General features: G+C 34.4%; 1 protein-coding gene across 1 annotated transcript in view; it reads right to left on the reverse strand.

Moving 5' to 3' along the window:
• The window catches only part of Sema3c (semaphorin 3C), a 160,535-nt gene that overhangs the window by 38,332 nt on the left and 107,776 nt on the right, over window positions 1–14,427 (reverse strand). The window contains exons 11-12 of the mRNA XM_027926398.2: window positions 13,343–13,487; window positions 5,739–5,961 (exon numbers count right to left, since the gene is read on the reverse strand). Of these exons, the coding sequence (XP_027782199.2) occupies window positions 5,739–5,961; window positions 13,343–13,487 (368 nt within the window). The remainder of the gene's footprint in view (window positions 1–5,738; window positions 5,962–13,342; window positions 13,488–14,427) is intronic.

The following is a 14,427-nucleotide window of genomic DNA, read 5'->3' on the forward strand; positions in this document are numbered from 1 at the left end:
AGAAATTTAACAAATATTACAGAATAAAATAAAGTATATATATATATATTTTCAACCTGTGATCTTTCTTGAAGTCGTAGCAGGAAAGAGTGAGAAAATAATTAAGTATATTTAGCTTCTAATTTGAATTTTAGTAAAACAAAAAAAATTAATTCAAGATAAAACAACAAATGTTTATTTTGCGAAACATTATGAAACCCTGTGTTACCTCTACATATTAAAAAATAGCTTCTTTAAGAAGGTTTATTTTCCTAAAATATTACAACTATCAACCAAAACAGACGTCAGTAAAGTTTTTTTTCTGTACAAGGCCAAGCAGTGTATATTTTAGGCTTTGCTGGCTAAAGGTCTCTTGTGGCCAACTACCCAATTCTGCTATGGTAGCACAAAGCAGTCACAGAAATTATGTAAGTGAATGGGCAATGCCATTCATAAGAGTTAAGGAACAAAGCTCCCTCCCTTCCTTCTTTTTCCCCACTCACTTTTTTTCTTTTTTTTGGCTTGGCATCTGGCAGCACACGGAAAACAATCTGAGACAGTCAGATGAGAGTGTAAATCCAGGTTACCAGCATCTCAGACTCAGCCACAGTTATACACTATAATGGTATTGAGCAAATTGTAACATTTACAAGCCATCCAGCCTACACAACTACCATGGAAACCGTGTGAGCTTCAAAATCATTCATAATATTCATATTGCATACGGTTACATTATATCCTACTTACATTCCAATGAGCTGTCACACAAGTTTTTCCTGTGGCATCTTCCTTGACTACTGATGCTTTCACAGAATTCTTCTGAATGTCTCATGATAGTACAAAAGGGATGTTGGAATAGAAGCTTCCTACATGATGGCCATATCGGGGCATCATCATTTATTTATAACAGCTGGAGGGCTCTCTTGTACTTGGGAATTTGGCAACACTCAAGAAATGCTTCATTCTTCCATTTAAATACATAAAGCTAAGAAATCCTGGGATGATGATCTATGATTCTTCCAAAAGCCATTTCAGAAAAGATTAAAAGTTTCCCTTTTAGTGACAGGCAAGGACAGAGAATTCTTTTTGGAAGAAATCTCACCAGCAAAACAAGAACTACTTGGACAGCATATATTTTATATCAATATATTTGGTGGTAGAGTTTCAGGTTAACTGAAATCACTGTTTTAAAATTAGAGTGCAGTCTGACATGACAATATGGAAAGGATCAATGGTTAAGTGAGTTACCATCTCTCAGAAAGATGCTGTTGGCAGAGGCATTGTCATGGCACACACTTTCCTATTAGGATAAAATTCCCAAGACACTCATGAGGCTTTGCAAGTAATCATTAGCATGGCTTCCCACTACAATTGAAAACATATGCCTAAATACTGTTTTTGAAAATGACACAAATGTTTAAATACCAACATAAAAAAAAAAAATCTATATAAAGGTGCCAGAAACTTATGTGGTAAGAAAAGCCAAAGAATTTGTGCAAAAGCATGTTTCTTACTGTCTTCTATTTGAATAAACACTGCTGAAAATTTAAAAGGCTTCAACATTCCATCCATGAAATCTACATATTTTATGTAGATTTTATGAAAAAAAGCAATCCAACTGTGGCATCAAAGTCCACCTTTAAGACAGGCTTCAAAAGTAAAAAAACAAAAAAACAATCTTCTTTTCTAGGTAATACAAGACATTAGGGAGAGGTAAAATGCAATTACCACTTTGCTTCAGGAAAGAATATTTTTTAAAATTGCAAATTCCATATCGGATGAACTGAGCTGAGTCTAAAATCAATTTACTTGGTGACTACATTTTTGGAGAATGTAGCTTATATGCAAGTGAAGATTAGCTTTCAGGGGCATTCATGAATTCCTTATATTTCCTAGGTAACAATGAATATAGTTATGATTTCTATTTTATCTTGACAGATATTTATTGAGTTAACCAGGTTCTGTGATATATCTAGAAAGAGAGAGAGAGAGAGAGAGATACCAAGGAGAGAGAGAAAACTTGAGAGGAAAGTGCAGTTGTGAATACCAAAATGGGAGAATGGATTAAGTGCTGATTAGAAAGTCTTAGAAGAAGATAAATTGAGTTTGAAGCATGATGTTTGCAATGTTAATGGCTTACACAATGTGTGTTATCTACCAGTAAATTGTAAATTCAAATGTTGAGCTTAGAAAATGGCAAGGACTAATGACACACATTTTGGATTTGTTTGCACAGAATAGATAATAGAAGCTAAATGAATAAATGAGATGCCCAAGGAATATATAAAAAGAAGAGGACCAGGGACACAACCTCTGGATATACACACAAGTATGAGCAGGAGGAAGCCAGCTAATGGAGAAGGTGCAGCCAGGGAATTTGGGATTTATGTAGTAATATAAGGCTTAAGCAATAGGCAAAGAGAGATTCTATAATGCCAAACAATGCAAAGAGGTGAGATATATCACATTGGTTAGAAGACTGCATTTTCTTATTATAAGAATATTCAAGACACAAAATCAGCAATTAGGTAGAGATGGCAGTAGATGAGATATACATCTCATGTTATATCAGGGCACAAGGTTTCTAAGCCAAGATTCAGTGGAGAATAAAGTGATTAAGGATTTAATTGGTACCAAAGGTCATGGAGGTGGCAGGGTAGTAGGAGTAAAACTTGAGAGTAGAGTGAGACATCAGTAGTCTGGGTAAGGGGGATTATTCCTTAGCTGTTGAGCAAGCAAAGAGGGGACCAATGAAACCTCAGGTATAATTAAGCATGAGAGAGGACATCACACATTTTAGAAGATTCTTGGTTTCTGAAATTTCAAGTTGAAATTATGTGAGGATAAAAGACTCAAATCTGGGATTTTAGGTATAAGAATAAAAAGTGATAGAAAAAGAATGTAATAAGTAAAGAACACTTTGAAACTTTCCTTTATCCAAGAAAAAGTAACCAAATTTAAAAACTGAAGTCAGAGTTTAGGTCACACTTTTTGTTTGTTTGTTTGTTTTTTTGTTATTAGGGACTGAATCCACTGAGTTAAGTCCCCAGTCCTTTTTATTTTTTTGAGTCAGAGTCTTGCTAAGTTGCCTAGGGCCTGGTTAGGTTGCTGAAGTTGGCCTTGAACTTGCAATCCTCCTGCCTCAGCCTCCCTGTGGGATTACACGTGTGTCACTGCACCTGGATAATTAATTTTTAAATTCAGAATGCATCTTCCATAACTGCGATATTTTATAATGATTTTTACAGATACATTTTGTATCTATTTCTTATACTGGAAGAGAAACTAGCATATTTCTTGGAATAGTTCCAATATTACAATAAGACAGGTGATGAGATTCTATCCTGGCCTATAAAATAGATTAGGAATGTGTGAAATTCTATCATCTGTGACAACATGGATGAACCTAGAAGACACATAAAATGAAATAAGCCATGCATAGAAATACATTTTTAATCACTGACTGACCAGCAAACTGAGGTTGTTTCCTTGGTGTAGTGGTTCTCAAACTTTAGGGTCCATCAGAATTACCAGAAGGGTTTGTTAAAATGCAGATGGTTGAGTCTTAGAATTCCTGAAGTGTGGCCTGAAAATTTGTATTTTGAAAAAGTTCTCATTTATCATGATTTTTCTAATGTGAGGATCACACTTTGAAAATCACTCTTATAAAACATTTACTGCTCATTATTACATATCATGTTAAATCTCTGAACAATAGTACTTTCACTCCTGTTAATTTGACAAATTAGAATTTGTGGATGTATTAAAATCACAAGTAATCCTTAGCAGGGAGAGTAAAGCATGTGGCATTACTATACCAGACCTTAAACTATACTACAGAGCAATAGTAACAAAAAACAGCATGGTATTGGCACCAAAACAGACTGGTAGACCAATGATACAGAATAGAGGACACAGAGACTAACCCACAAAACTACAATTATCTTATATTAGACAAAGATGCCAAGAATATGCATTGGAGAAAAGATAGCCTCTTCAACAGCTGGAAATCCATATGCAACAAAATGAAATTAAACCCCTATCTCTCCCCATGCACTAAAATCAACTCAAAATGGATCAAGGACTTAGGTATACAACCAGAGACCCTGCGTCTAATTGAAGAAAAAGTAGGCCCTAATCTCCATCATGTTGGATTGGCCCCAACTTCCTTAATAAGATTCCTGTAGCACAAGAATTAAAATCAAGAATCTGTAAATGGGATGGACTCAAATTAAAAGTTTCTTCTCAGCAAAAGAAACAATCTGTGAGGTGAATAGAGAGCCTACATCCTGGGAGCAAATCATACATCATACATCATACGTCATACATCAGAAAGAGCACTAATCACTAGGGTATATAAAAAACTCAAAAAGCTAATAATAATAAAAAAAAAAAAAACAAATATCCCAATCGATAAATGGGCCAAGGTCCTGAAGAGACACTTCTCAGAAAACAATGTACAATCAATCAACAAACCATGAAAAATGTTCATCATCACTAGTAATTAGAGAAATGCAAATCAAAACCACTTTAAGATTTCATCTCACTGCAGTCAGAATGGCAGCTATTATGCATACAAACAACAATAAGTGTGGCGAGGATGTGGGGGGAAAAGGTACCCTCACACACATCTGGTGGGACTGCAAATTGGTGCAGCCAATATGAAAAGCCGTATGGAGATCTCTTGGAAAATTGAGAATGGAACCATCATTTGACCCCGCTATCCCTCTCCTCAGTCTATACCCAAGGGACTTAAATACAGCATACTACAGGGACACATCCACATCAATATTTATAGCAGCACAATTCACAATAGCTAAACTGTGAAACTAAACTAGATGCCCTTCAATAGATGAATGGTTGAAAAAATGTAGCATATATACACAATGGAATATTACTCAGCAATAAAAGAGAATAAAATCATGACATTTTCAGGTAAATGGATGGAGTTAGAGAAGATAATGCTAAGTGAAGTTAGCCAATCCCCCCAAAAAACAAATGCCGAATGTTTTCTTTGATATAAGGAGGCTAATTCATAGTGGGATAGAGAGCAGGAGCATGGGAGGAATAGATGAACTCTAGATAGGGCAGAGGGGTTGGAGGGGAAGGGAGGGGGCATGGGGTTATTTATGATGGTGGAATGTGGTGATCATTATTATCCAAAGTACATGTATGAGGACATGAATTGGTGTGAATGTACTGTGTACACATAGATATGAAAAATTGTGCTCTGTATGTGTAATAAGAATTATAATGCGTTCTGCTGACATATATAAATAAAAAATTTAAAAATAAAAAATAAAATCACAATACTAATATTTTCAAAAAAGCCTGAGTTAAATTCACTTCCAAGTATTGTATAAACCATGTTACATATCATCCTCAGTACCTTTTGAAAATGACCCTACCTACTGATTGAGAAGTCACAGAGTTGGCTTTACTTCAGAGGAATACATATCCACACTTAAAATTTCCTCCTGCCCTAATTCACTACTTCTATATTTCACCTTAATATTGCTAGGAACTATTATAGATGCTGTACATATCAACTCTTTTAGTTCCTCACAACTCTCTAAGTTAATTCATTTTATTGGCTCCATTTCCAGATGTGGAAACCAAGGCATAGAGAGATTAAATACCTCACTAAAGGCCAGACAAAAGTAAGCACTGGAGTCTTTCTAGTTTTAATACCATGGTGTTAACCTATTGCCTCTATTACTGTACGTCTCTTGAAGTATGGCTTAAGCTCCACTACTTACCGGTTCCAAGAAACAGAACATGGTATCTACCATCCGCAGCATTCACTCGGTCCACAGCGATCTTCGTATACTTGTAGTCAGTGCCTATGCGGACAATCAAAGGCCGCCTGTGGATTGGGTAGATGGAATTGTACATCAGAGGATGGTTCCGAATGAAAGTGACAACATCATCAGGGAACTCCTTGGTGGTTCTCATGTTGGGCGTAAATGCTCCTCCTGGGCACTAAAACAGAACAAAACAAAATATATAGAGAATGAACCAAGTTAATAAAAATGGTTACTCTATTTTAGTAATAACTGAGATCTCTTTTTCAAAACATTTAAAGCTCCAGTTGTTTAAAGTGCATTTGCTATCCACTGAGAAAATAAAATTATATATATATATATATATATATATATATATATAGCTATAGATATAGATATATATCTGCAGAAAATTAGTATCCAACGTGTTAAATTTGATCATTGAATGAAGCTAAGTCCACAATATCTACCCTATTTGTTTTCAGAGAGGAGCTGTTGCCATAATATTTACTGTTTTGATCTGTCATTTTTATGTTTCTTATTTTTCACCCTGACACTATCATGATATAAAAACCAAAATTGTGGACAAAATCTAATGGTTCTGTTGGTTAATATCAATTAGATGGCCATTATCAAAGTCAATCAGTACTCACATGTAAGAGTTTTGCTCCATCTGACCTCTAGTCCTAAGAGGAGGTGATCTCAGAAATTGGAACTTAGGTTCGATATGGTAAATTAGACCTGAAATTCTCCTCTGGAAAAGACTCCAGACATGTTCATTTAATGCCTTACAAGCCCCTACATGACCTGGCCTGGGCCTGCCACACCTATTGTAGTTCTTGCTGTACCTGAACTTCCAGCATGCTTGCCCTCCCGGATTTTGGCTCCTGCTGTTGTTCCGCATTGGTCATACTTTTCTCCAGCCTGTTCCAAGGCTTTCTCTGTGGCCTCATTTAGTTATCAGTTCAAAAGTTGCTTCCTTTAAGGTGATGACACACAAAAGTAGCTCCCCCACTCCTTCTCTACCATCTGTCTCCTTAGCCTATTTTTCTTCAAACTCTTTCCCTAACAGTATGTTACATATTAACTGCTTGTATCTCTATTATCCATTTCTCTCTCTCCAATGTAAGCTGTGTGCTGAGAATAACTGGATCTATATTGTTCATTGTTCTCAGACCTATAACAATAGTGGTAACAGCAGATATTTGACCAAGAGGAGTTGAATGAGTGGAGTACATGATTCACTCTATCTAGCCTGCAATTTTGGTACAAGTGCTATATGAAACAGATTCTCAACTCCGCCCAGGAGAAGAGAGATTCAGAGCATCCATTTCAAAGGGGCAGACAGAAAGCAGTAATGAGATCTAAAAACAGACTGCTGGGCAGCTTCGGCAGTTCTGGAAAGGAACCCTGACAAGGGCTTCTGAGGAGAAGCTTCCTAAATGTAACATTAACTAAGGCCAAACTTAAGAGTAGGATGGGAGCTGCTGAAGTTTGAAACTTAAACTCCCTCATTAACTAGGAGTTGACTGTGACGTTATATGAGCATTGCCGTTGAATATGATATTTTAACATACATAAACCTTATTTACCTAACCTTATTAAATGCTTGACAATATTTCTACTTACAGAAACAAAAATATTTGAGATTTTTTTTTCTTGAAATGCATAGCACTCCTGTTGTAGTTTTCACTATCCTCATTACAGAATTTTAGAGTAAAAGGGGAATAAGAAAGCCAGCTTCCTGATCAATAGCAATGGGTACAACATCAGTAGTAAACTCCAGGATATAATGGGGGCTATTACCAACTGGACAGTTACACCTTAGCCAAAGGTGGCTATGGTCCCTTATGATCAGCTATTACTGCTATTCAGGAACATAAGCCTAGTGCTGCCAGGTTTCACCAGACGATAGAAATGCAGAATGCTGTGTGAAATTTGCCAAATCTTTAATTGTTGACTCCATGAAAAAGGAAAACAACTTTGGGGTTCAAACAAAATATGACAACCTCTAAGTTGAACCCTTAATAGCTATCTAATGGCATTAGTACTTTTGGGTCAGTGTTGCCAGACAGACTTGCATTTTCAAATACATCATCAGATTACTTGTATGATCTCACTTCATTTAGTCAGTATCAGCATGATACAATTTTCACACTAACTTGACCAACTGGCATTACTAGAACTTTTTTTTTTTTTTTTTTTTTTTTTTAGGACCAGTAAATCTAATTCTCTTTTTTGGACAAAGACTCAGAGAAAAATTAAATGGCTTAACAAAGAAGACACAATGACACAAATAATAATAAGGAGCCTCATGCTCCTTATTCCATTTTCTGTAGTTCATATGTATTTCTTTTAAGGAAAAGCATCATATTTAAATAGACATATTTATAAATTCCCCAGAATGAAGGGCAAAATGAGGACAAAGAATTTAATGAGAGGTTTTTCTAAGCTGGTAGATGTGTTCCATAATTCTTTACAGTATGGAATTATGGGTGTCTTCTACTCTCATTCTTCACACCAAGTGGAAAAAGGGAGATACATTGCCTACTGAATGAAAACATGGAAAGAACAGTGCATGGGCAATTTAAATGGTTCCAGACCTTCATAAAACACCACTAATTACGGTTTGCTAGGCTGAGACATCTCCATAAATATTTGCAAGCATTCTCCTTTGTAAGTTCCAGAAAGATCCAAAGTTAGTGTATATTACTAGGCAGTTTTGATCATTTCCAGTTAGTACAGATTGGTGTATGAAGAGCATATTAAGTTATCAGTATCTAATATCTGCTCTTTACTCAAAGATAATTGAAATTCAGATACAAATTATGTCAAGATTGCTCAAAACCACAGTTTTAATAAGGTAACCCTAATAAATCAAATCAAATATATACTTCGCATTCAATTACTCCCCTTACATTTGATACTTTTGTTGTATAATATTCACAATCAACTTCTTTCTTAGGAACAATGTCTCCTAGCATGAGTTTATTTTTAAATTGACAAAAGAATTAATTTTTATAGTACTTATTTATTTCATTAATTCATGCATAAACTGTGTAGATAAATTGTAAAATGATGGATCAAATGGTGATGAGAACAAAAATAGATTTACCTTTTGTGGACTCTATCTGTCTGGTAAATTTGGCTTAGTATAACATTCCCAAGTAAAAATCAGATGTGATTAACTTTCTCCTCATCTTATGATAGAGCACATGTGTTGAAACCTCCACTTAATGTAACATCCATAGTCTATCATAAATAAAACCCTTTATACATTAATTAGGCTAGTGTCTCATTCTTCAGAAGGTTCATTTTACTCTACAAATAGCCAGTAAGCAATTTTGGTTAAACTGTTCCTTTAAGTGTTTGCTTTTATTCAGTCCTTCTTTCTTTCTGTTTGTCAGCAGTGATAAGCAGCATTTTTTTTCCAGTAAAGACATTTTAAGTATTCTTAAAGTGTTAGATGAAATGCTATGAATAATCATGTTAAGGAAGTATCAATAATGATTGTCCTTACCTAATTCTTTACTATACTCCTGTGCCTTCTGGTTCTCCACAATGTTCTCCTAAACTTCACATCTATTAAAGTTTTCTAATAATATAGTTACATATTAACATATGTGTGTGTGGTCTTTCTTTGTACATCCTCTATTAAAAATGAATTTGGATATGCTCAGTACAGGACGGCTAGTAAGAAATTGCTGTTGCTTTCTAGACACAAATTCTCAAATAACAAATTCAAAGCAAAACTACAACTAAGAAACAGAGTAATAATATCAGACAAATACAAAATAAATAACAGAGCTTAGTTCAGGATCAACTGTTGTATATACTTAAGAGCCAATATTTTTAAAATGAACTTTGAACAGTGGAAAACTTCAGGCTGCCAGGGTCAGTGCAGAAGTTTAGAGATGAGAACACAAAGGTTGAAGTATTTAGGGAACTGTATGTAATTCCTGGGGCACTCAAGCAGATGGTTCTGCTATACTTATAAATACATATTAAAATTGAACACTTTTATTAGGTTCTGCTTTAAAAGGATATGTAGTATATACAAAAAACTATCTTCTGCAGAAGGTTTATACATGTTGCAACAGAATAAAGTAATATGTAAGCTGGGCCAGGGAGAGAGCCTGCAGTCTTTGGCTGCCCTTCGCAACATACCAAAGGTGTCTTGTTTCTTCCACAAACTTGAATTACTTATGGAAAAACATTGTGACAAAATTGGCAGGCTTCCTCCTACTGACTTGAGCTTGCTGGTTGGGCCTCTCCTAATACCACTATCAGCTCTGCTTTAAAAGAAGCACCTACAGGGAGCATTAGAATGAGGGTATAGGATTTCTGCCAGTGTCATTTCTCTAAGAACACAGTCATATATTTATGGGGTTGACCCGGCAACCAGACTACTGTGTCGGGAAATAAAGTACCATGATCACAGTCCACCGTTCGCTGGGAGGACTTCAGAGGCAGCATTCTTAACCCAAGAGGAGACGGAATGCTTTGGGGCACTTGGCTGCAGATCCTCTGGCTACATGAGCAGGAAGCCCAGGCAAGAGACAGATCCTGGCCACTCTGAGTCAGAGAGCTGACTTCATGGTGTTTTGCTCTGTGAAGGGTGGAGGGACCAAGTCTTGAGGGAAGGATGCTTTTCCAGGAGGAATGCCAGAGGTCACTCCTCCACCCTGCCTTTTTTATTCCCTCAGGATCACTCAACTGACAATTTTTTGATTTAAAGGAGCTGTTCTGGTCTCAACACCAGATGTACGAAACCACATTATAGAAAAATGTCTGACATATTGACTACTCCCTTTTTCATGGAGTCTGTTCCAGATGTGTGTCACTAAGCCCTGGCTTATTCTACACTGCTTCAGAATAGGGAAGAGCTAAAAAAAAAAAAAAAAAAAAAGGAAGAAAAAATGAACAGAGCGACTGTTAGAAGAACTTTCTAATTTAGCATTGGTTTGTTGTGTTTTACTAAAAAGGGCTGATCTATTTGCACATTTTGTAGAATGTTTGCTTCCAGACAAGAGTGGTTTTCTCATTATGAACCAGAGCACTATTCTTATGGTAAGGTAGCTTTTAAGTTTCCATGTGGATAAAGAGCCTGATGAGAGGTGAGGACAGAGATGACTTTTCTTCAGGAAAACAAAACAAATAAACAAACAAAACATAAACCCTGATTTGTAGCATTTGCCAATTTCCATGGTGTAAATGCTCCCATCATGGCCAATTTCAAATTATTACTATAAAGCTGGGCATGGCAGTGTATGCCCATAATCGCAGCAATTGGGAGATCTGAGTTCAAGGCCAGCTTGAACAATTTAGCAAGACCCTATCTCACAATTTAAAACACATAAAAAGGTCTGGGGATATAGCTTAGTGGTGAAATGCTGCTAGGATCAATCCCCAGTGCTGCAAAGAACATAAACCAAAACAAAATTCAAACTCAAGTTACTATGGTGATGTTCCTAACTAAGAAGAGATGCAGGTAAAGTAATATACTTAACATAATCTGTTCTTTGCAGTGGATACAAGGTGTCTCCAAAACTCTCTAAAGGAAGACCTGAAGCTTCAAACCCTGATTTAACCAGCATAGTCATCTTTCTTCTGTTTTGTTGGTTTGTCCCAGGGTTTCAGGGTTTCTCCAAAAGTTTTTTGTTTTTAGTGTTTTGTTGTTGTTGTTGTTGTTTGCTTGTTTTTGTTTTTTGATTGTTGTTGTTTTTAGTGGAGGAGATTAATTTTTTTGAGTTTATAAATCAGTTGCTCCTTTACTAATCCCATATATACATGTTCAAAAGAGTCATTGAATAAAGTATATTCAGTAACAACTACCTCTTAATTGTCTGTACTAAGATGAAGCTATGATTAAAGCAACTTCAAAAATATGATATGTCCTTGAGTATGGTATCAGTGAGCCTTCTGGAAATGAAATACTGTGAATGGAATAATGGGAGCCTTTCACTTGAAATGGGATTTGGAAGTTGCTCAGCATTTCCCCCCTCCTCTTTTCTTTTGTCATCTTTAATTTATCCAACTCCTCAACTTGAGGAACCCTTAAGTGGCTATTTCAGTTCTTTCTTTTCCTTGCATTATACAAAATAAACAAATGTTTTATTCACCTTCTTTTGAGCTGTAAAGGAGAGACGATTTAAAAGAATATTGTGAATACTATGATATGATGCTACCAATATGACTATGACTTTTAAAATTGTAATGTTTTGAGAAATAAGCAGCAATTCTCATATTTTTCCCAAATTAAAGGTTAATGATTCTACATAAAATACATATCAATGATTTTTTTCTTTGAGATGCTGGAAAGGGAATTAAACTCAAGCCTCTTAATTTTAAATAAATAGTCTCCTTAAATGTACGAAAATAATTTTTTCCTATTGAAAAGAAAAAACTTACAGCAGGATAATTTAAGACAATGATAAAATAAATGAGTAAGTAATACATTACAAATACACTCTAGTAACATAAAAATAAAGTGAATCAACAAATAAAAATTACATGGGGTGAATATCTGAAAAAATATTGTTAAAGGGAATTTCAAGTTAAAGTAAAAAGAAAAAAAAAGTTTTGTCAACAAAATAGTATGCTAGCTATCTTTTTTGATTTAAATCTTTCCTGTCCAAAATTTATAATACTATTCTAAGAAATGCAGAAATATTGGAAGATTATATTTCTCTTGAATATCAACTGAATAACATCTTTCAAATGATGTTCTATATGACATGTTACAGATTGAGACACTAATTGATTCTAAAAAGCAGCATAATTATAGCACTGGTGAAAAACAAACAGAAATTTTTTAACCAAGTCCCAGAAAAAAGTTCAAAACTGGTCTGCAAATGCACTGTTTATAACTCAGTTGGAGAAATTAGTCTTAAATCTATCCTTTACTATTATTAATATTGCATGATACAGAAACATCCACATGCTTCAAAAACAGGTGATTTCTTATTAGAAAGTTGAATATGGTTAAAAAGTTCTAATTTGCATGTTGTTTTGTACTATATAACCATTTTATTTGAATTATACTTTCACCTGTATTGTAATTATCTGCTTATACATACCAAACATTTTGTCTAAGGAAAATATAAGACATAATTATTAATTAAATACATGCCTAAAATTTGAAATATCTCCCTGTTATCTCTAAATTAATTCTCATATGGTTAGTCCTCATTAAAACAGATGAGATTTCTTAATACATGAAACTGTTGTGAAAATCAATTACCATTCAAATTCTTAGGTTTCCACTGAAAAGTTACCACTTTCAAAGTTACATTTACTATGCCATTATAATTATGAAAATTCTTTCCTGTATGCCTTGCATAGTTATTCTGAAATCTTAATGAGATCTTGTTAGAAATAGCACTTACAAAAAATATACAGAGCACTCTGTAACATATATGACATATTAGTTAAATCCCAAATCAGAGAATCCTTGAGCTGAAAAATTATAATGAGCATACCTAAGTCTCTACTTATATTTAGTAAATGTCAACATGATATTCAGATCTTGTTCATTTTTTTTAATGCATGATGACAAAGAAACTTTCCTGGATACTTACAGTTCCAGGGCGAGGGTATGGAATTCTCCCCTGATAGGAAATCAGCTGATGATTGGGCCCTTCTTTGTGGGCAAAAGGCCCATTAAACACAGTCTGTATATCAGATAAATGATACACACACACGGCTGAACCTTTAAAAACTGAGCTGTAAATAAAACAGAAAGAGTCCACGTTATTTTTATAATGTATTATAATTTGAAAACAATGGTAAAGTTTGTGAAAAAAGGTTTATATAATTCCTCATGGAAAATTTGAACACTATGGTGCACATGTGTGAAGATGAAAAACTACTGTTTTGAAATAAGGCATTGATACATAAAGCATTAAAATATTTAATTTATCCATGGAAGTAATGGATATTAATAAGTTATTGAAAAGTTCTCATTGTTTCTGAAAAAATAGGATAAACAAGCTTCTAACTAGTTTATCTTAAATACCACCAAAGATTTACTAATAATTTTGTTTAAAAATATTAATGTGAATTATTATTTAAATGTGAGAGTGTTCTCACATGCTATCCTGAATAGTAGTTGAAAAAGCCTAACTGGTCATTATTTATACTCTCCCTGCTATTCACACATACAGAAAAAGGGGATCTAAGAAAGATTTATTAAATTTCCTTTAGTCAATAAAAATATCCTAAAATTTATTTGAATCCTTACTATGGCAGATTGACTGAAACCAACACTTCTATGACTCACATATTTATTTGAAATTAGATGCCCAGTGGAAAAAGTATTGTGTTCCTATGAAAATAAACAAGATACATCATTATTCAGTAGCATTAATAGTCTAAAATTATAATTTTGAGTTTTTCAATATTAGAGCTATTGAGTATTAGGAAAAAAATAACTAGGGAACTGTTCTTCCTCTAATTAAAATTTCTTAAGATTTGGTTATCCTTTTCTTTGTTCAGTTTTTAGTGAGTTAAACTACTTCTTTGCTTGACAAAGAGTTTAAGCACATCTTGAAGGACATCGTTTTTGGACATCTTAGGAGGCAAACATAAATTATTTAAAATCAATATTTTTGCAATTTTCTTTTCCTTTTAATAGCTCATGGAAGTTTAAAATTATACCATGATT

Source organism: Marmota flaviventris, chromosome 1 (genome assembly GCF_047511675.1).
Source record: "Marmota flaviventris isolate mMarFla1 chromosome 1, mMarFla1.hap1, whole genome shotgun sequence".
NCBI lineage: Eukaryota > Metazoa > Chordata > Mammalia > Rodentia > Sciuridae > Marmota > Marmota flaviventris.